The 23,561-nt window shown below is 37.4% G+C and overlaps 1 protein-coding gene across 3 annotated transcripts in view; it reads left to right on the top strand.

Moving 5' to 3' along the window:
• Positions 1–16,818: 16,818 nt before the first annotated feature.
• The window catches only part of ppp2r3b (protein phosphatase 2, regulatory subunit B'', beta), a 38,402-nt gene continuing 31,659 nt past the window's right edge, over positions 16,819–23,561 (top strand). For 2 of the 3 annotated variants that reach the window (XM_077216065.1, XM_077216067.1), the window contains exons 1-2: positions 16,819–16,904; positions 17,861–18,272. In XM_077216065.1, the coding sequence (XP_077072180.1) occupies positions 17,925–18,272 (348 nt within the window). In that variant the 5' untranslated portion in view covers positions 16,819–16,904; positions 17,861–17,924. The remainder of the gene's footprint in view (positions 16,905–17,860; positions 18,273–23,561) is intronic. The other variant, XM_077216066.1, reaches the window with a different exon arrangement.

The raw sequence follows: 23,561 nt of genomic DNA, 5'->3' as shown, positions 1-23,561 counted from the left end.
GGTGCAGTTCCTAATTCCCCTCCTCAGTCAAACACCACATTATGCCAACGAATCTGGCTGATCAGCTGGATTTTCTGGCGCTGTCCGCGTGGCTCATCTCTCCCTGCCAGTGCAAGGAAAAATGCATGTAATGTGTCTCCATGTCACATAATCAAGGATTTTAGAGTGTAAATCTTTGATCTGGGAGAGCATTTTCTGATAGGATCAACCCCCACCCCCTCTTGGCTGAGGCCTTCTGATCTCCCTCCAATTACTGGTGTCAAATGAGTCTGTTTACAGGCTGATTGGATGAGTGCTGTACCGACAGTGCCCCTCCTTCTCCCTGGAAAGCCTCGTTCAATCCTCGGCCACCGTCGCACTGATGGCGAGGGCCCCGGCACACAGCTGGAGCTGTTTGGAGCCGATTCAGAGCCAGTTGTAAGGCGGCCAAGTTGGGGGTCTCAAGGGCCTTCCATCTGGTGTGACAGGGCAGGCTCTGGGGCTTGGCTGACAGAGTGCAAGAGTGAGAGAGCCCACAAACCTTACAGAGCCTCACAAATCTTTTATTTATCGGCCTGCTCGGCTCACATTTGCAGTAGTTAGTTAATATGCAGACTGGGCTCAAGGACTTCAAATGGCGCTGTGGAATGAAGCTGGCTGGAGTTTAGGGGAGGTGGGGGCTCCTCAGCCAGGTGCCCCGCTGAGAACTAAAGGGGGGAGGAGGTCACTGTCCAGCTGCAGGGGAGATCTGGGGCTCTCATATTCAACCATCTTCATATTCATAACTGTCACCACCATCATCATCATAATCATCATCATAATGAGAATCCTAGCTTGCTTGCAATGTAAAGGAGATCTTAAGAAGCATATGACTTGCATCATCACTAATTTGTATGCTATTTGCTGTGCCCTTAAGGACACCTCCTGAGGAATTTGTTATTACATGCAACAAATGAGGTGTGCAATTAAGGTCTCTTAATTATTCCTGCCTGGCATAAAGGTAATGCATGCTTTAAAGGGATAGTTCACCCAAAAAAATTTAAATTGTGTCATAATTTACTCCAAACCTGTATGGCTTTCTTTCTTTAGCAGAGCACAACATAAGATATTCTGAAGGATTTTTGCTGTTGTTGTCCAAACAATGAAAGTCAAAGGAGTCCAAAACAACATTGGACTTCCCATTGACTAGTATTTTCTTTTGTGTTTCACAAAAAAAGAGAAAAAAAGGTGAGTAAAAATTTTAGAATTTCCATCTTTAGATGAACTATCCAACCCAGGCCCATTAAAACATAAGTGACTACATTTACAGGTGACATGTCCAAAAGAGGCACTATAAGCGATATAGTTTTATTCTCCATTGCAGATGTGGGTTTATTAAACAGCTCAATTTGGTGAAAAAAAAAAAAATAATTCACTTCAGTTTCAAAGTGAAATGTCCGATGATTGGTGCTAAATAGGGTGTTCAATTTTCTCAGAAACAGTTAAATGTGACTGGCAACATTTTATTGCGTTGTTTAATTCACGGATCATGCAAATTTTTATTACAACAATGCTGTTTAGCTTCCTTCCAGGAGGCTTTGAGCTCTTTTTTGGAGTATCGTGACTTGTGTTTCACGGGACTTGTATCCAAGTGCTCTGCATCGCAAGAGAAATGCTGTACTAAGTGCACTACCAAGCAAGTTTGCTTTGTCAGAAAAGCCTTACATATGGAGCTGGTTATGTCATGGAAACGTCAAAACATGGTAAAAGTGGTTGAGGTCATGCCATAGTATTGTGCAACAAACCATACAAACATAAGTCTTTATTAATCAATAATCTGCCCCTGTAATCATAACTTGGTCACACTTTAGATTAGTCCAATTCTCACTATTAACGAACTACTAACTACGAGTTTTGCTTCAATAAACTCCGTATTACTGCTTATTAATAGTTAGTAGGTAGCTGTTACATTTAGGAATTGGGAATCCTTGGGATTAAGGATGTGGAATTTGGTCATACAGAATAAGGCATTAATATGCTACCCTGGACCACAAAACCAGTCACAAGGGTAAATTGAGATTTATACATCACCTGAAAGCTGAATAAATAAGCTTTCCATTGATGTATGGTTTGTTATGATAGGACAATATTTGGCCGAGATACTGCACAACAATTTGAACATCTGGAATCTAAGGGTGTTTTACTTTCTCAAGTGTTCATTTTATCTGGAAAATGCAGTGAAATGTATGTACTGTTAAGGAAAATTTTTGCACTTTTGCAGAAATGTAGCGTCATTCCTTTAAAAGAAGTAGGAAAGCATGTTCAGTCCTCATTTGCATAGTGTCAAGCATTAGTATGAATTATGGGATATTCCGTACTGCCACCTAATGTTTTGATATGTGAGTGCATGTGAGCGGACGCTAAGTATAAGTAATCAGTGCTGGGGTAATGTGTAAGAAGTCTGGATTAGAAGAAAAAAAACAATGACAATAATAGTTCTACCAGAAAGACTCGGGAGGCAAAATACCGTAACAATTATACATTTATTTACAGCCCAGGAGGCAAATATTATGATATAACGTTTTTAGACCCCGTCTGTAGCTCGTAATCCGAGGGTATGGAATCTGCATTTCCTGCCTGGACGAAGGCAGGGGCGCAGCCGACCCCCTGTGAGGCATGGGAAGGGACCATCCTGGTGGTGGTGGGGGGGAGAATGGAGGGGAAGGAACCATCCTGGTGGTGGTGGGGGTGGGGAGGATGGAGATGAATGAAAGTGTCAGCATCTGCAAACTCAGCATGTGTAAGTACCGATCTTTTACAAGTATTACAACACTATTGGATAGATGAGAAGGTAATAAGTGACGTAACAATTGAGTCATCCCGGCAGAACTTACATTTATTCTTTTTACATTTATCATAGAGCTTTCATTTATTTTTTCCCACTTTCCCTGACTGAAGTCAAAATATGAACATTTTATTCTTTCACTTACTAGAAGGTCCTGTATAGAAAAACATTCTGTTCCAGGGAGACAGTTTCATGCTAAAGAAAGGTCAACACAGAGCTACGTGTGACATTTTCTTCAAATTTATGGAGTAACAGTGTGTCAAACTGCATTGTCATGCGATGACACCAATTTGATGTGATTGCTCTTTACGGCTGTCCCTTTCCTGTCATATAGTGCATGCACAGCAGATACAAGAGTTCAACAAGCGCTCCAAAGGGGCTGCCTCATCGCTCACATCGCCACATATACACATTGAGGAAAAGGAATGGCTTCACCTGCCTCATAATGCTGAGAAAACAGACTTGACAACAAATTTGTATACGATTTAAAATCTCTAGCGCATACCTGAATGCACGTTTTATACAGTAGATATATGGTTCAAACGTGGCGGCATTGAGATGAACCACTCATTGGGCCGCTGGGAATTTAGAAAGAGGTGAAACAGTGCAGCCTTTCTGTGGCGTTCATGGGAACACAGATGCCAGTAGCACGTCTGCGCTCAGAGCAGCCAATCTCAGCAATTATTAACTAGGTGGCATCGAGAGCGCTGCTTAGGCTGTTCAACAGCTCCCTGAGCTCTTTAAGGAGCTCAAGACATATTTTCCAGCAGGCCCTCTGGAGCGTCACTCTTCACACACATACGCTCTCCCTCTCTCGCCTTGTCACTTGTCCCTCTCCTCCTTATTTCTCCGGTTGTGTCCTCTTGGATCCAATTTGCAACTTAGCATCACCCTTGTTTGCTGGTTTTCTTCTGGTCTTTTCTTATCTTGTTACACACTCTTCAGGCTTTGTGGTTAAATTATGTATTAAGGTCAATGTCAAAACATGGAAGATATGTAATCTACAGGGAGTTTCCTTTTATTCATTATTACAGTGAAGGCTGAGCACAACTGTCAGAGAGCCGAGGATGTGCGCAGCATGGAAGCTTGCTGCACAGCGGGGCTCTTCATAGCCCCCTCTCCCGCCTCTCTCCCAGGACAGACCCCTTGATAGATTTACCCAGCTAACCCATCTCACTTAAAAAGTTCTCTCTTCTCTGCTCCAATCTGAAAGCTGTCAAGCGCACCTATATAGCGGTGTCATTTATCTAAAGGAAGACGCGCACACTTGAGACACGGGAAGATGTTATCCGTTCAGTTGCGTTTTGGAATCTTCTTACGGGGGACTTGCGGTTGGCTCGGATGGGAGGCGCTCTCTTTTTGGGAGGGTCTTGAGGAACGTGACACCCTTGTACGTATATGTCTCAGATTAAACTTAAGTGACGTTGGGAATGGGACGTCTCCACTGCGTTTTGTCTGAAGGTGTACAGCTTGCGCTAACGTGACCCCCTATCGTGCTCATGTCCTATGTAAGAATTGGGACCCGGACTGATGGGTAAATCCCATCTCTGCGGCATGCTTAACGGAAAAAAGAGCTTGATAAATTTGAGCCAACTCTCTCTGGGGCAAGCATAATTATTTTCTGATTAGATTAATTCAGTTATACTTTGGTCCTTTCCAGAGCCACCGGCGTGCCTGGAAGAAGCGCACTCAGTCATGCTAACAATTACACAATTAGCTGTGCAGCGCAAACCATGCAGGGAAATTCAGCTCCAGCTCACAATCCACCCTCCTACATGCATAGACCATTACAATTATCATTTGTGGGGGTTTATGGTTCTCTGATGCTGATGGGGGTTGGAATAATGCGAGTTCACCCTGATGTTTAACCCACCCACTCCTCTCTCATTATTTCTGCTCCATTGTGAATACCATAAACGTCTCGATAACCGTAATGATAAACAGTTGAGAACGAGAAACAATCGTTCCCATTATGGGGAATGTAATTGAGAATATCCCTTTCTCAGTGTTTTATAGATGTTCTTCAGGGACACATTGTCCAAACGGTCAACAGCAGCAATATTTTTCATTTAGATTCACTTGTGAATGTGATTACTTACGGAAGCATCCTTACTGGGTCTCATTATGCCTGTAATATAAAATCACTCTCTTTATTTTATATTGTACAGTCACTTTCAAACACAATTACATCAATGCAGTATCTAATTTTAGCTGTAAAATACTTACATTATAGCCTTTTTTGTTTTCCACAGGAACAAGTCGTGCAGGTTTGGAACGACATGAGGGTTAGTAAATGATGACAGAATTTTCATTTTTGGGTGAACTGTGCCTTTTAACATGTAACATTTAAGTGTGTCTGACCACCACCCTACAAGACTCATTTGACGACACCATAAAAACATTTTAGATGTTTATGTATTTGTTGACTTGAATACAGCCATGATGCAATTATAATGATGCAATATTTACAGTCGCTAAAATGTGCTCAATCCACCAACCAAACTCAGCCTGTTCTTGCTCAATACAGCGACGCAATGCAGCAGCTCTCAAATTACCTTTTTTTTTTTTAAATACCCAGTTTCTGACACAAAGGCTTGGGAGAAGTCTGACTTTTGTTTTTGCAAATGGTGGACCTCCAATACATACTTGTTCTCAAGTGTCTCTGGAGCATTAGCATCTTTTTGTTTTGCTGAGTAGTTTGATGATAAATTCTCTGTAGCCGAGCCAGAATTCCCAACAACCTACTCTGAGCTCACAACCCAGCCCAAGGTTTTTTCACCGACTGGACATTCGCAATGAACATGCCTTTTAAATTAAAGTTAGATTTAAAAATTAAAAACCTTCTCTTCTGGCCAAACGCATAATTTACATATAGCCTGCTGAACGAATCACGCTTGTCCAACGCAACAAGACAGGCAATAGAGGCAAGAGATATGAGCCACATTTTCTTTTTATCATTGCTTTTCCTACTCTCGTCCTAGTGGACTGATAGCACAGTTGCGTTCTTAACCTCGCGTGTTCAGCGTGGAAAATAACTTGTGACTTGTAAGCCTAATTAAGGAATCCTCCCTGACCTGCACACCCAGGCCTCGTCAGAAATCTAACACCAGAGCTGATTCAACATGAGCTACACACCGGGCAGGACCCAGCACTAATGAATACTAATGAATAATAATTACAGGCTCTTTGGCACCCAGACACACTGCAGGGACAAATGCTAATACGCTTTAAATGTACACTGCTAGGAATGACTAGCGGGTTCAACATGCGGCAGATTAGCCGAAGGGCCGATGCAAACTCAAGGTGAAGGATGAAACATTTCTCGCGGACAAAATTATGAGCATATTGGTTTGTTTTTCGGTGATGCAGGCGAAGCCATTGATCTAGAGAATTTAGGCCACATGAGAGCAGACGAATCTCGGGATGTGGCGCTCCTAGCGTGTCTGTTTGTGACACCTTTTAATTGGCAGCATTAGAGCTCATCAACGAGCAGACTGTTGTTTGTGAGAGCACTCTCTCCTAGTGCTTTTGTACTCGTGCTCGCATGGCAGGGAAATTAAACTTTGTGGTGTTATTTTTTTCCCCCACTGTTTATTCTTTTGATCTGTGTGTACATTATTCGCAGCTCTTTGAATTTAAATTTCACTGTCATGTTTCTCTTTTCATCACACTGATGGTTGCAGCTCTAATAATATTCAGCTTTTAAGTCACTGTAGAATGTTAATTAGATTCTCTCTTTTTTTAATTAATACGTCCCTGCAGGTTTCCTTATCAAATTGTTTTTAGCCACGTAAAATTATGCATTTTGTGTCAATAAATTACTGTAAAATCTTAGAAATGAAATGACATCAAAAACAATACAAAAATCCGAGGTGTATGAGAACTGTTTGTGTAATATACTGCATATATTATTCAGAATTTTTCAGTACCACTTCTAAATCAAGCCTACGTCATGTGCACATACAACCTTAGTGCAATGCGGTTACCTTGCGCTTGTATTGCGGGGCATTAGTGGTAATGTGTGTTGCTCTGCGTCCCTAAATGCTAGTGTTGTCCAGCAGCTTCTACTGTCCCATCTATCATCTTCAGCGGTGAGCCAAGGATTCTGGGATAGAGGAGCCACGTACTGGGCTGTGATAATGAAAGGTCACAAAGGGGGTGGAGTGTTGAAATTGCTTTACTTTACAATGAAACATGCTCAGCCCAAGCAGTGCCATAGCCGAGGAATGCAGTCTGAAGCAGAGGTAGAATTTCAAATGGTCTCATGGCCGATAGATTTGTTTCAGCACTGCGCTAAATTGGAAGACACCGAAGCCCATTACACATTCACATGGGTTTTGGGTTGTTACATTTTGTATATTTTTCGTAAGTGGAAATTATTTTTTACATTCAGTTGCTTAATTTTTTAAAAATCCTGTGAAAAGTTCAGAATTTTGATTAAATGAAATTGAAAATTCAGTGCTCATGCTTGATAGAATATCTTTGCTGTTTATTTATATATATATATATTTTAACTTTAACATTTTATGCATTTGACATCATATTCTGGTGTGTTTTTTATCATAGTGCAATAAGCACTGTATGCCAGCAAAGTAAACTTTGTGTTTCAGAGCTTCCGTGTATTTATTGTCAAAATATGCTTACATTTATATAAATAAATCTGCCTTCATTGTGAGGTATGAAATCAGTTTGACAAGTTTCTCCCAAAAATATGCGAGGAAAAAGAAGAGGGGAAAGATTTCACTGTGCTCTCAGAAGAAAACTTAGACAGAAAAATATATATATTTGCCGTTTATTATACTTTATAATGAACTGATTCACATCTTGCTGAGAGGTAATTAATACGGGGAAATCTTGAATTAAAGATGTAAATCTTGACACTTTGGCAGGGGGGCCGGTAAGGGACAGTAGTCTCTAAGGCCTGAATTATTCTTAGCATAAACCAATTAACACCATGTATCTTCTTTTATGTTCAGTTCAATTAAGAGCCTTTACAGTTTTTAAGTTCTTTTCTTCTTTATAGTTGGAGAGTGTCAGAAACACAGATCAAAGCCAAACGCAGCAGTCCGTGCACCATAGGTAAATCTGCTTTGCATAAGAATCTGCATGTTACTACGAAGGTTTTTATGATAATTTTGCATGAATTAAAAAACAGGAAGGGAGCAGAAATGAGGGAGAGAACCCACAAAGCAGTCTATTAATCTGCTTTCAAATCTCCCTATATCTACTACTCTGACAGCCGAGTACCTCGATAGCTCAAACCCCAGTAGACCGACACCGGCTGTAGAGAACAATTTTAGTTTTTGTCATTCCACGACCGTTCCTTGTGTTTTATTTTGATTTTCAACCAAGCTGCCCGGGGTTGGAAGTGAATGAATGGACCTAGATGGAGTGGATTGTATCCTTTTTAAACACTCGAGTTCCAGATTTACTGTTTTATTTGTTTATAGTGATCATCAAGCTGTTATTTGTGTCATTTTTGGAGGCAACCAATAAGAGTGTTTGTCATTCTTTTTTATTTTGCATTATTATTGGACTGAAAGTTGTGTTTTTCTCACCACAGGAGCTTCACACTTGATGTTAAATTCAATCTTAAAACCAGGTTAGAAAATTACTGCACTCACCAATTTTCCTGCTGGGAAGAGTGTCATGACTGCTTTATGCTTATATTTATTTTACATTGGCCCCTGTAGATTTCATCCTTAATTATATTTTTCGGGCAGATTGATGGTTTCTTGAAAAGAACTCTGCTGCATGCTGTGTTAGAATCGTCCAATGATATGAAATGGTCAACATATATCATAATCATATTGAGAGATGACATCCAGGGAGGGGCACAGCCTCAGGGTGGATAGATGCTTTCAGGGCAACATAATAACACAAACAACCTGTTTTTCAGCACCCCTAATTGCTGCGCTTTAATTGCATTAAGCAGTGAAATATCAATAAATCAATGGGCAAATGAACTGGGCAACTATGAGCAATGACTGTTTAGTGTTGCTCTGTATTATTCTATTGATGTTCCACTAACGGCCGTCCTTGAGATATTGAATGCTATTCAACCCAGGCGCTGACATCATAATAGAAGGCAACGTTGAGCAGTCTGGCCGCGTGGACAGTCGGCCTCTGCGGCATGTTTTTCTCACTTGTAGACATGCTTTTGGAACCCTAGAGTGACACTAGTTTTATAAAGTGTACATTTGGACTTTTATGTGAATAATAAAAGTAATTGTCTCTAAAACTGTTTTATTTTTTTTAATATATAGCCTATATATATATATATATATATATATATATATAATGCACTGTCTTTATTTATAGCCAACATTCACTGTGAAACTGATCTGTCCCTGATTGTCTCTTAGCTGTGAGATCTGGTTATATGAAGCTAATTTAATGACACAAGACAAAAGTAATTGTAAATATATATTAAGACCAGTACATAAAATGAATAACTTTCAATCACTAAATATTCACATAAATGTAAAGGGGAGACTGTAGTTGTCACACAGGGATGTTTTCATAACATATTGATGCACAAGTCCAATTATCTATTTGTTTAAATAAAATGGTCTTGTGATAATTTTGTTAATTCTTTTCTCCAAACTACAATTAGGCCCACAATATCATTGTATTTTAAGCTGTAGGACGGCATAACAAACTGCACTAATACATATTAATACAAGGCTCTAATGATCAAGGGTATTTTTTAAAAATGTTGGGGAATGTTGTCTCATTTGTTTTTAAATGTTGTAATTTTCAGGAATTAGTTATTTAATCAAATTCATTCATTCATTATAATATATGTTGGCCAAAACAAGAGTTTGGTTATTGTGCAGGCTATATTATAGTTTTAAAAAGGCCAATTTATTTTCTGTTTCTTGAATTTGTGTGCGCTTCATAAATGTTTTATTGGTTAAACTTTGCTGAAAAGTCATCAAATTGTGACAACGATCTCAAAGATCTGTATCTTTTTTCTATGGGTAATAACATTAGAATTGTTTAATACATTTTTATAGTAAAGACTTTAAGGTTTGTTTTATAGAAATACGCAGAGAAACATTCAAAATGTGCAATATAAAAAAACAGCCTATATTTTCATTTCAGGACAAAGAAAAAGTCTGTGACCCTTTCTCTTTAGTAATGAGTTTGACAGAAATGCTTTTAATGTTTGATATCTAGGGATATGTGAAAAGTCATGTGAGAGAATTTTGTCAGCTTGTTCTTGACCCACTATTTTTTAGGAATTTGTATGATGTGTGTTGTAATAAAAGCTTTGATGTTTTTTTTTTTCTTTGGCAAGTTTATTTTAAGCCTGTTTTATAATGCACTTTCACCTTTATGTGAGTGTTTCAGACTGTTGACAATTGCCATTTTAATCCAATGTTCAAAGATTTTTTTGTAGGATAGCAGGCTAATTCAAATATCAAAATATTTTGGCAGGTATGATTTCTTTGTTGGTTTGTTTTCATAACCTCGGTGTCTCGGAGTATTATTAAGTAAAATCTTTACTCTGCTTTCTGTTTGAAGATATAAATAGCGTGTACTGCCATCTAGTGGAGTAATTATGCAACAGTGTTTTTCAATTTCAAACTGACGCTATATCCTAGTCCTTAAAGTTTAAGGACTAGGCTTAAACTTCTGACTAGCTGTTCCAGTGAAGATCATCTACACACATTCTTGCTATATATATATATATATATATATATATATATATATATATATATATATATATATATATATATATATATATATTATTCAACCATTAAAAGTCTAAAATTCATAATTAAATTATTTGTAATGTCTAATGGAGGCCATTTTTAAAAAGCCTCATCTCATACACGCATGTGTCGTTCAATTGTCTCGCAATTTGAGTAAACAAGAACAAAGAACTACAAAAACGAGCAAAACATGTTGCAAATCAAATATGCAAATAAGAGGATGTATTCGTATATCCTGCACAAACTAGCTCAGTGGGAATCAGTCAGGCTTGTTCTCGATGGTCCTCTTTCCTCTTTTTCCCTGCTGTGCACAACGTGCTCTGTCAGTGATTAGCTATAACACAGACAATGGATGTAATTTCGGTAGGAGGGCACACGTGCAATATCAGACCTTTAATAAGCACACACACACACACACACACACACACATTCTTGTTCTCTGTGCCTCCCATACACAGGTAGCCTACAGACAGTTTAAGACTTGTTTTTTGATATTCAAAATCTGAGTGATTTTGTATGCCAACGGACAGCAAAGGCTCCTGCAGTTGCAGATTTCCGCATATGCTCGAGAAGAGCAGAGAAGGCCATCACTGGTGCCTCCACTGTCTATGCTGCACAGGTAGCCTACACACACATGCTGCCTACTCCCGTGGTTGCTAATGTAATGGCTTTACATTGATTCTGTCCGACTAGATGGCTTGTTTTCATCCCTTTTAGGGAGCAGTGCCAAGGTTTTAGCCTCTTGTGATGTGAAAAGTGTGTGTCTCTTTCAGCACGTATCAAACAGATACTACCTCACATGATATGTTGGCTGAGGAGGGTATACTGTCCTCTGAACGATTTTTTAATGTATCATTTTACCATACAGTCAGCCATATCGGTTGCCATGGTACCATACATTTGTAACTGAAGCACTTTGAGTGGATTGACTCACAGCCTAATTCTAAGAACCAGATCTGTACATCCCAGGTGTCAAGACAGGGTAATGATAATGTGAGGTGGAATTATGTTTTAGGAATAAGTTGGTAAACAAGTAAGATCATGTGATCTGACAGAAGGACCTGATATATATATATATATATATATATATATATATATATATATATATATATGTATATGTATAGGCTATATTTCACTGACAATATCCTTTATTGACAAAATGTCCCAACAAAAATGGCAATATCTAAAATCCTTGAGGATTGTCCCCATGAGGAAAACAGCTTATAAATCATAAGTGATGTTTTTTAAAAATGTGAAAATGCAGTTTTCTGTGATGGGTAAGTTTAGGGTTAGGAGATTATGAATGTCCCCATAAAACATGAAAACCCAACGTGTGTGTGGGTGTGGATTTAGATTTTTAAATTAGATATGCATTTTAAATATGTTGGTTACCTTTAGGTGTAATATTCACACATATCCCTGGACACCAACCAGATGGAAACACTTCTGAAATTTTTATCACATATACTGAAGAAGATGCTCACAAATTAGATAGTGCTGTGGTCAAAGGAGACATTCTTTGGCAGAGATAAAGAGAATATTGGCTCTATTGAACGATCAGTTAGCTGCCTTTGATAAGACATCACTGAATTTTCTTTCTCATTAAAAAAAAAAATTTTCAATGTGTTATTAATTTCATGACAAATTGTGGCCTGTTTAAAAAAAACGTAACTTAATCTCTCACATTAAATGGTTATTATTAATACTTAGGCAGAAAAAAAATATTTAATGTCGTATTACTGATGGCAATTTGACTCGTTCAATTTAAGCTCTGATTTTGTAGGTCATTAATGGTTTTTAATTGCAGTCTCTTTAATGTTATTACATAAGCTTCTTATTTTTCTGTGCATATTGGTGAATAAAAGTTGCATTTTACCAAAAAACTAGATTAACTTTATAACTTTTCATTATAAACCTTGTCTGACTACTTTGATCAGCCTTGAACAATGTTTGAAAAACAATTATTTAAAGACTAATTGCAGATCCCACCACTTTATTTGAATCCATTGCCTTTTAGGTTGTCCATTACACAGTTTCAGCTCATTCGTCAGATCATTCGCACTCTAAAAATCTGAACATGAGCTGTGCTGAGCTCAGACTGTAGCCCTGAATTACAACATTTAAACTGTATTTATGCTTCCATTGATTTTCGTGATGCAGAGGTGAGTTAAATTCTCAATCTACACCTTGTCACTCACATTAATGAGATATTACACCACAGTAAATACATCTGAACCACAGCTACCACAGTCTGCCTGCAGCACAGATCCACTGATAACTATGATGGGAGTTGTTGGACTGATTCTTCACTCAGTCAAATCCAATGCCTTCTAATCTTCTCCTTCTTTTTCTGAATTATTCAAACAGATCTTGAAGCAACAGAGGCGTCTCGACAGCGAGCAAAGCTCCCTATGAGAGAGCTTCAGATAATGTGAAATGAATGATGAAATTCTGGGAGCTTAAATGAAAGACTGATGTGATGCATGTTCAAAGGTAGGTCCCGGGTCCCCAGGCCCTTGGGGGGCTCAACAAGCCTCTTTTACCTTTTTTTTTTTTTTTAACCAGGGATGAATATGCTGTAACGTCTTTGGCAAAAATAACCAAAACCTATTTCCACATTCACGTGGCATGCGGGCATGTCAGGGAAAGAAACGGCTCTTTGTCCAGCATTGGGGGCAATCGCACAACTGTTCTTCTCATGTTTGAGGGAAAAAAAAACAAGATTGAAATCTCAAGTCAATTAATAGATGAAACACATTTTTCTACAATAGGTTACTCATTTTTGTAGGAAGCATTTAGGGGGCAATTTAGTTAATGCATGAAATAATTCACGCCATGATGTAATGTCCATTCCTTTTTATCTTGAAAGAAAACTGTCTTATCTGCCTTTTAATAGCACATCAACAAACAAATAGCTTTAAATACCGTGATGTTCTCCGATTAATATTGATGACATGCTACTTGACCTTGGTACTTGAGTGTGATTAAATAAAATAATAAAAGGAATTTGTGGACAATTATGTTTACAGTTCAGTACCTTGCTATAAAACAAATATTAAACTTCTCTGTGAACTCAAAATGGAAATGTTTTTTTAGTGCAGTACTTGCTTGTAACGGGGGGGGGGGGGTATTGATGCATATCATTATGGACTAAATGCAGTTATTCTTGTGTGTATGGGTGCTCTGGTGAAGTATCTCTGCAGGTCATTCACTAATTCCCTATTCATGTATTCATTGTTAAATCAGACGCTTATTTTCTGAAATGTAAAATAAAAAGAAAGGTGCAATTACAACTCAACTCGATCATGATGCTACTATCAGTAACATTTTCTTTTTCGAAATTATATTGGGCAATGAAAGTTCCTCCTCCATATTTACCGTTAACATCAATATAGCATGAGAAAATTTCCATGGATTTCCAAAGGCATGATCATCATTCCCATTCCCCATTGTGATCTCAAATAAAGAAACCAAACATCTGAGAGCAATTGAAGTGTCCTGTGAAATCTGTTCTTCCCACCAAGCATTGATTTATTATGTGAATTACAAATCTAAATGTTTTTTTGAATAAAGAGGGTGGGTGTCCTTTTGTGCTTTTATTAAAAATCATGAGGTACAGGGTGGAATAACTATTAAAGCATTTCAGACTGTGCTGTATCATATGGTTTTCTGTGTTTCCCGAAGCATAATGGTATTACAGCAGTATAGTCTTGTTTAAACAATTTATACAGCGATTGCTGTAAGGAAATCATTAGATGTAGGCCTACAAGAAGTTTCTTTCTGTTAAGTGCCATGCCTAATCTGGTGTTACTGTAAATTTCAGGAACATTACAGGGGGCTCCATATTACTAGTTTGATCAGTCTAACATTGTAGCCATTAGAATTAATTTATCAGGACACTGCATGGCACTAATGCACTAGTCTAATGCAATTTCCACTGCACTTTGATTCCTTTTTGTTCAGCATCAAATTTAAATAATATTCTACTCTTAAACAGAATATGTTCACATATGCTATTAAATAAGTAAAGCAAGTAAAAGTAGTATTCTAATAGAAACTTAGTTTATTTAATAACAGGGTAGCACATCAGATGAATAAAACACATTTTAAATATGACTAGAAATCATAGTAGCTATCATTGAACAGAAATATTTTCTTTAACATTTGCTGAGCATCTAGCTAAATACATAAATTATAATAGTTCCAGAATTAGTGAGAATTATAGTTTCCATAGGGTGATACAGGTAAAATGGGCCATCAGGTAAAATGGGCCATTTAAGGTTTGGGGGTCCCAGCTCCTCTGGAATTTAGAGCCAATGACTGCAAATGATTTCAAACTGTTGTCATAACTGTGCTTGACAAGTAACAGGTGATTTGATTGCTTTATGGTTGATATGGTGGGCGGGGGAATCATTCAAATCAAGACTACACCAGAAAGCTGCATGGTAAGTAGCCTGGCATACCAAATCTAACTAAATATTATAAGGATGATACATCTATAAAAAATCAAACATGCACATAAAAAAAATATGCATAATATCTGTCTTGATGGCATCAATCAGAAATAAAGTTGTTAGTTTGGTATATGAACATATTTTTTGAAAAAGTGATGTTTTTCTTGGTGGCCCAATTTACCTTCACCCACTAAGGTAAAATGGGCCACATGGTTTCAGCTAAAATGGGCCATCGTGTGTGTGTGTGTGTGTGTGTGTGTGTGTGTGTGTGTGTGTGTGTGTGTGTGTGTGTGTGTGTGTGTGTGTGTGTGTGTGTGTGTGTGAGTGTGAGTGTGAGTGTGTGTGTGTGTGTGTGTGTGTGTGTGTGTGTGTGTGTGTGTGTGTGTGTGTGTATGTGTGTGTGTGTGTGTCTTTGTTTATATTACATTGCGGGGACCAAATGCCCCCACAAGGATAGTAAAACCTGAGATCACCTACATTGTGTGGACCAGCCAGCAGTCCCCACGAGGGAAATGGTTTAATAAATAAACTAAACTTTGAATTTTGAAAATGTAAAAATGCATAACGTTTTCTGTGATGGGCAGGTTTAGGGGCAGGATTAGTGTAAGGGGGACAGAATATACAGTTTGTACAATATAAAACCATTATGCCTGAGAGTCCCCACAAAGATAGCGAACCAGACGTGTGTGTGTGTGTGTGTGTGTGTGTGTGTGTGTGTGTGTGTGTGTGTGTGTGTGTGTGTGTGTGTGTGTGTGTGTGTGTGTGTGTGTGTGTGTGTGTGTGTGTGTGTGTGTGTGTGTGTGTGTGTGTGTGTGGTGTGCCTTTGTTTATATTACTTTGCGGGGACAAATACTGTACAAACTGTATATTCTGTCCCCTTACACTAATCCTGCCCCTAAACCTCCCCATCACAGAAAACTTTATGCATTTTTACACACACACACCACTGACATCAGTTTACTGATGCTGTTCCAAAATGGACTTTTTTAATTGCACATTTGAAAATGTGGGTTTGCACCCAAAATGTTTTTTTTAATGGCGCATATGAATATGTTTGTTTAATGCAGTTTAAATGTCATGTGGCTGTATAAGCAATTGTGTTTTAAAATTAAAATTGAGGATAAATCAGCCTACTATTTCCCTTTGCAGTTTAACTGGCCCATTTTACCTGAACAACTGGCCCATTTTACCTGAAACTGCTCATGCAAAAAAAATTGGCACAGCTGATATTTCAAGAAATGTAGGGCCTAAATAATTATATTTTATTACATAATTTCAACACAAAATTATCAAAAACAGTCATTTATAATCATAAAAACACATGGAAAAGGCATATATGGTATTGTATTATTGTCCCAAAGGATTTACCAAAAAGTGGCCCAATTTAGCTGATATCATCCTAACTTGTCTCATATTTGAATACAGAAAATTGTTTAGAAGCAGTAGGCTACATTTTTGTTGTGAAATTTAGCAAGAAACACAAATTAATAATGTAATATTTCACTATTTTCTCTTTTTAGTAGTCAAACAAACCAAAGAAAATATATTTAAAACAGAAAGAAAAGTCACTTACAAAATAAGATTGGATTTAAAATGATCGAATCTAATCAAAATGTCTTTGTGTGGGTATTGCCAAAACAAAACAAGTGAATAAAATCATCCTCAGAAAAGTGACAAAAACAGCAATTCACTTCAATGTCTGACTTATTTTTCCTAAGAAAGGCACTCTCTTATCCTGTTTTCAAACTTGCGAATCGGTTCGATTGATTCTTTAAAAGAACCACTTCAAACGAAGACTCGTTCGCGAATGTCCGCAACTCTCGCGATATAAACTTTTCCCGGTTACCTGAGGGAACGAGAGTTTGATTCAAAGTGTACCCTTATTTGAATGAACGAAAACAACCAAAGTCATCTTAATAACAGGAGGTAGAGTAATGCAAACTAGCTATCTCTATATCTGAACTGTTTTCCGATAAATATACATTTCTGTATCTATGTTGTGCAATACTGGGGGTGTTTATGTAATTATTTACCCGTTGTCCGTTAGCTTTGGAAGTATGTGCTTCTTGGAGTCAGCTAGCAACAGCTAACGTTAAAAACCAGCTTATTTCGGTCATATTTCAGCTATGGTTCTGTTTAAACACTTTCTTCTGGCTTATGTGTGGAATCGTGAGAAAAACAAAGTGATATTTTTGGCGTGTTCTAGTTTTGTCCTCCGCGGTAGTATGTTTAGTAACCATAACGTTAGTTTACGCAGCAATATCATAGCAACCGCATTTATTATGTAAAACCATAATGTAGTAAAATACGAAATTTGTAAAAACCCATTCGATATCGAATTGAATTTCTAGTATTTTTGACATTGGAAGCGAATACCAAGTTACCACAGTGTTTCAGTACTAACAATAATTTGTCACTAAGTTAACTTACCTTATTTAACTGGCACTTTTCGTAAAGGGTAAATTGAGGCAAGCAGCTTGGTAGTGAGTTAAGATAAGCAAGCATTTGTTTGTGCTTTTTATGTTATGTTTGACATTTGCATAAAAATATTAACATAAAGACACACGCACGCATATACGTGTGTAACGTTATGTATGTATTTGTATGTATGTATGTATATATATATATATATATGTATGTATGTATGTATATATATATATATATGTATGTATGTATGTATATATATATATATATATGTATGTATGTATATATATATATGTATGTATGTATGTGTATGTATGTGTATATATATATATATATATATATATATATATATATATATATATATATATATTTCAGGCATTTGTGAATTGCTTAGTGCCTGTTTCAAACATCTAAGTTTGTTAAAGGTGTTTTATGGTCTTTTCTGCTTTATCCTTTAGGTCATTTTAATCTTTTTTTGAGAGAGAGAGAGGACGGATCTTGGCTGCATGAATATAACCAGAAATGGCATCTCCACAAACGCTTCAGCCTGTCCTGAAGATGAAGGTCGACGAGCTCTTCCTCTTTTGGTTGAGTGAGCCAAGTACACAGGCGATGCTAAAAGACTACCTCAACAAAATCAAGAACGGGGAAGAAATTGATCTAAGCCATAGCGATTTTAAGAGCACAAGCACTTTAGTATTAACAGAAAACAACAACATTGCATCAAAGATTAATGGGACGGACAGAATGACTGCGGCCCTTGGTGCTCAATGCAGCCCTCCTTCCGCCTCGCTGCCATCTGCGAGTGGCAGCAATAACAGAGCTGGAGTGAATGCGAGGGCCCTGCGACGGTCTGTCAGCACTAAGAAGGTAAAGCACCTCTATTCAGCAGTCTCTTCACAATGCAGCATGACCCTTGATCTGTTGTATCCAGGGCCTGTCAGTCTGAAGAAATTTGTATTCTACCAATTTTCATATGTGAGACAGTCTCAAATCCATCAATCCCTCATATCACAAATACAAACAAAACAAAGTTTATTTTATTTTTCAAATAGTTAGTATTTCATGTGGTAAAACGAATTTGCCAAACACGTTTTTACATAGTTTAACATGGAAACTGCTGATTTGAAGGTGATTATCTATTATCATTTATGATGGTGCTGTCCATATTTTTTAACAGCCACTTAAACAATGTTTTCCCGGTTTAGCCACAAGAGGATGCTGAATGGCTTTTGCAGCACTTGGTTAGTGTATGTAGGGCTCCTGCTCAGGTCAGATGAGCTCTGTGAACTCTGCATGTCTTTGTGTTTTAAGAAATCTTGTTCATGTGTTCAACCCTGGCCAGAGGTGGTCAAATCTCAATGCTGTCAATCCCTGGAATGGTAATGACTGTCATCATGTGCTGTCCAGTGACTCTGGTGGACTTTGCTGCTGAGGTTTCAGAGCTTATAAATTGGATTATGCAGGGATATCTTTTACTAAAGCAATGCCTCGATACTTCCTGTTGTCAGTATCAGATCAATGTGTCATTAAATTCACACCTCACTTATTGGCCCAAAAAGAGAAAACTGATATCAAGACAACTTATTCATACAAGTAGTATCGATGCATCTGTGGAAATTAAAAAGATTGCGATAAAATTAGCTTCTGCTGTGGAATACAAGAAGACTGTTGTGCTGTGTCCACATTTCAGGAAAACTGCATTTTGTCTGGTTTGTATTAGAAAAAAAGTCTTATTTTAGTCTCATAGCATACCAAATTTGTTTAAAGTTTGAGGGAAGATAATATAGAAAATGTAAAAGTAGAAACTGCAAACTTTCTTCAAGGATGACACATATTGCATTTTAAGAAAGACATATTTTGACAGTGAATTTAAATCATGAGTATTGAGTAAGGGACGTTATTTGACCAGTGTGATTCTTTATTGTGAAATGCTAAGCAGATGTGTGTGGAATCTTTGATTTCTATGTCTAGTTATTCTCACATGCTTTAGTAGGCTAATCCTTCATGCTGAAGGAACAACTGTTGGCTATTTTATGGTTTCTGGCATGGTACAATCAACATGTGCCCACAACTTGTCACAATGTATTTTTTGATCCTGTATGTTCTATTTTGAAAGGCTAAAGGAATTCAAGGATACAAACAAATTCTCTAAAGTATTAGTTAAAAATTCAATTAACGTCATTCTGATGCTCATAGGAGCAACTGTTCCAGCGTTGACACAGGACACCAGTAAAGATAGCCTTGGTTCCTTTGTGCAGGAATTAACTACTGGGAATTTGGCTTACACTTTCATAGGCAGTTTACATATTTGTCCATGGTGTTGTACAGTATGCGTAAACTCAGTCAGATGCTGTTAATGGTCAGAATAATTTGATGTCTGCAGTGCCTAACTCCTGTTTGCAAGGTGAGAGGTCATTAAGACATGTTGCCTAAAAAATGTAAGATGATTAACTGATATGTATGTTAAAGTCAAAGGTAGAAATCTTGCCTAAAATGCATAAAAAGCTGTGTAAACGGCCCGTAAAAAGACACTTTAGTATTTAAAGTCCCCCTGTGGTGAAAATCAAGCTTTTAATGTTGCTTATGTCTATGTGGTCTTTTTAATGTGCTTTAAGACAAACCATGTGCAAATTCAACACCATTGCTGAGTATTTTGTCCTTAAAACTGCGGTGAACCAAAGACATTGACAGGAGTCCGAAAACTGATAAATGCTGCCATCTAGGGCTGCAACTAACGATTATTTTGATAATCGATTAATCGGACGATTATTTTTTCGATTAATCGATTAATCGGATAGAAATTAAATTAGATTTTTTTTTATTATACCTAAATAAAACCGTAAATCAGGGTATTTATGTGTAAAAGTGTACTTTAAAAAGTGCAAAAGCCACACATTGAGTTTTACTAATATCAATATTTGCATTGTTTTTAATAATAATTGCTGATGGCAAGTTGACAAACATGATTATTGTTAAAAAAATGATATCCAACATATTATGTTTTAACACAAATTTTTTTAAAACAAATTTACACAGACATGTTGTTCAGATGTGAATATCTGAACTAAAAACAAACTAAAAACATCTAAAATATATAATTCATTTAATTTTTATTTAAAATTAATTATATATAAGGAATATAAGGATAAAGAATATAATATATATTATATATATAATATATAAAAGAATATAATATAAGGATAAATTGATTAAATAAATATAGAAAGACTGAAAACAATTGTGTGAATGTAGAGCCGCAGTAGATCGCGTTTGAAAAACAATTAAAACTTAGTAGACAAATGCTATAAAAAGAGAACGGAATGGAGGTAACGTTACCCAGCAAGCTAACAGGCTAGAGTAAAGGACAGGAGAAATTATGCATTAGTGCACAAGCATTCGCTGAAAACCACTGAGTACAGTGACTAAAAAACAATATTTTACTGCTGCTGTTATTAACTGCCTTTGTATTTAATGCTTCACTTTGTAAACACCGTTTTAATTTAACCTATTTCTGCGGTAGCGCTATTTTAATCCATCACTTACGTTGCGAGCGAACTGATTGCACAACCTGATGCTCGAGACAAAATACAGACATCCCGGAAGTCCCGGGAGTCCCGGGAGTCTCCCGCATATTGATTGCGGCTCCCTGATGCCCGCGAGTTCAAACTCCCGAAATCTAGAGCGCGCAAGCAAGAGCGCGCGTGCGAGACAGAAGAGACTGCTCCAAACCGTGTAGCGCGCGCGCTCGGCAGAGCGCCTGAGGGAGAGAGACCTTGCGTGTGTGCCATAGCTGTCAACCCTCCCGTTTTTTCCGGGTTTCTCACGTATTTTAGCTCTTTTCCCGCTGTCTTCCCGTTTTAGTATTTTCCCGTAAAATATCGCTCTGATTGTGTGAGACGTACAAGCTCGGGCAGTTTCGGCTTGAAGTCTCACGGTTATGGTCACAGCCCTAACACACACACAGACACACTCTGTCTCTCTCTACCTCACACACACACACACACACACACACACACACACACACACACACACACACACACACACACTGTCTCTTTCTCTCTCTCTCTCATATATACACACAAACACTATATGTAGGCCTATGTAGTTATAAACTCTTTAGACTGTTAATGATTAGTGCTTTTTTAAAAGTTTGTGGGTAAGAATCGTGTAAAAAAATCCCTTATTTTGGGGATGGATTCCGGGAAATCTCCCTTATTTTCAATGTTCAATGTTGACAGCTATGGTTAAGGCCATTGCACACTGAGTCCGAAATTCGCATACGAAATTTTCGCACGTTAAAAAAAAAAATTCGACCTCACGTTATGCCAATCACGCTTTTTACAGTCTATGCCTTGCACACACTGCCTACGAACCTTTCGTCCGCCATAAACAAATTCGGATCGGGTTCGATCATCTGCGTTTTTCGCATCCACAGCCAGAATTTTGAAAGGGCTTTTTGACAATTCAGAGCCACTGTACAAGCGTCTGACAAGTATTTATTATTTGGGTACGAAACCTGTATAGGCTACAGCTGTTCTGTCTGCCTAGCGCTTCCGCCGGCCGTGTGTGTGTGTGTGTCCATGTAGACATACTGCCAGTCTCTGTTCACGGAAATTGGTGGTCTTCTTTTTAATATGCGGCTCCAGTATCGCTAGTAAAGGATCAAACTGTTCCACTGACATTCTGATGTAAATTTTGAATCGCTCTGGATAATTTCGCAACTCCTTGATAAGGAGCTGAAACACTCCTTCCTCTCTGCGCAATCTGAGGATTGGATGGACCCAATATTTCCTCTTTCTTTTTCTCTTTTTTGGAAGAAAGAGGGCAAAAAAATCATCCTCACTGCATTACGAATCCATTTTGTATTTTTTGCGTTTTTCCCGCAAAGTTTTAAAAAATACGCATCGGACTCTGTGCGTGACGAATTTTTTAGGCTGACGAACACGAAAAAACGCACACGAAAATTTCGGACACAGTGTGCAATGTCCTTTAGCCTATCAAATTATTTCAATTTGTATATTTATTTAACTAGGTCTTTTTTCTTTTTAATTTTGGTATTTTTTGTCAGATAATAAACTACGTTTTATGTCGAATACTCGTGCCTTATGTGTGCGTACCAGTAAACGCTCCCCGTGACGTAAGCAGACCAACTAATCGATAATGACATTCGTTGACAACGATTTTCATAATCGATTATAATCGATTTTATCGATTATATTTAAAAACAATTATCATTAACCTGTTAAGCACTGAAGCCATTTTTGAGTTGTTTTGTCTGAGAGACACGCATAAAAGTACAGACTCATAACTCCAAAACTGTAACAAGGAGAGTCAAAAGGGAGGTATTGTTTGATAGAAGACTTTTCAAATTTTTTGAAAATATAAATTACATTACATTTGGACATTCTCCTGCTGAGAAACTGCTGATAAAAGACAAAAAAATATATATAATTTTTATTATGATTTTGCATATTTCTTGTTTGACATAGAATAACTCTGGAAGGAAATATGGTAGCTCAAAAAATCTTTTTTGGTGAAGTCCCTCTACAGGTGACCTGCATATGGATAAAATTTTGTGGTGATTGCATAAAGTACTCAAAAGTTACAGCATTCTGAACAAACGTAGCCTTTTTGTTTAGTCCTCACACATTTGAAAGGCAATAAAAAATTGTTGTTTTCTGAGTTACACACAAAACTAAAGACTCATAACTCCAAAACTATAGCAAGGAGAGTCAAAAGGTAGGTATCGTTTGATAGAACACTTTTCAAATTTTTTGAAAATATAAATTACATTACATTTGGACATTTCCCTGCCGAGAAAAGACAAAAAATAAATATAATTTTTATTATGATTTTGCATATCTTTCTTATTTGACATATAATAACTCAGGAAGGAAATAAGGTAGGTGGAAAATTCTTTTTTGGTGAATTCCCTCTGCATGTGAGCTGCATCTGGATAAAATTGTGTGGTGATTGGATAAAGGAATCAGAAGTTACAGCATTTGGAACCAAGACAGGCTTTTTGTTCAGTCATTGACGCCCCCTAATGGGTATTTTTAAAATTGTTCCTCCATGGAGAATATCTTGTCATAAACGCAATAGATTATGTTCATTTTGGGCTCATTTTAATTGTAATAGTATGCTGTAAAAAAATAT

This window comes from Siphateles boraxobius, unplaced genomic scaffold (assembly GCF_051911475.1).
Source record: "Siphateles boraxobius isolate OS27281-9 unplaced genomic scaffold, OSU_SipBor_1 7, whole genome shotgun sequence".
In the NCBI taxonomy this organism is placed as follows: domain Eukaryota; kingdom Metazoa; phylum Chordata; class Actinopteri; order Cypriniformes; family Leuciscidae; genus Siphateles; species Siphateles boraxobius.
Note: the sequence above shows the minus strand (reverse complement) of the source record. Positions and strands in the feature narration are given on the sequence as shown.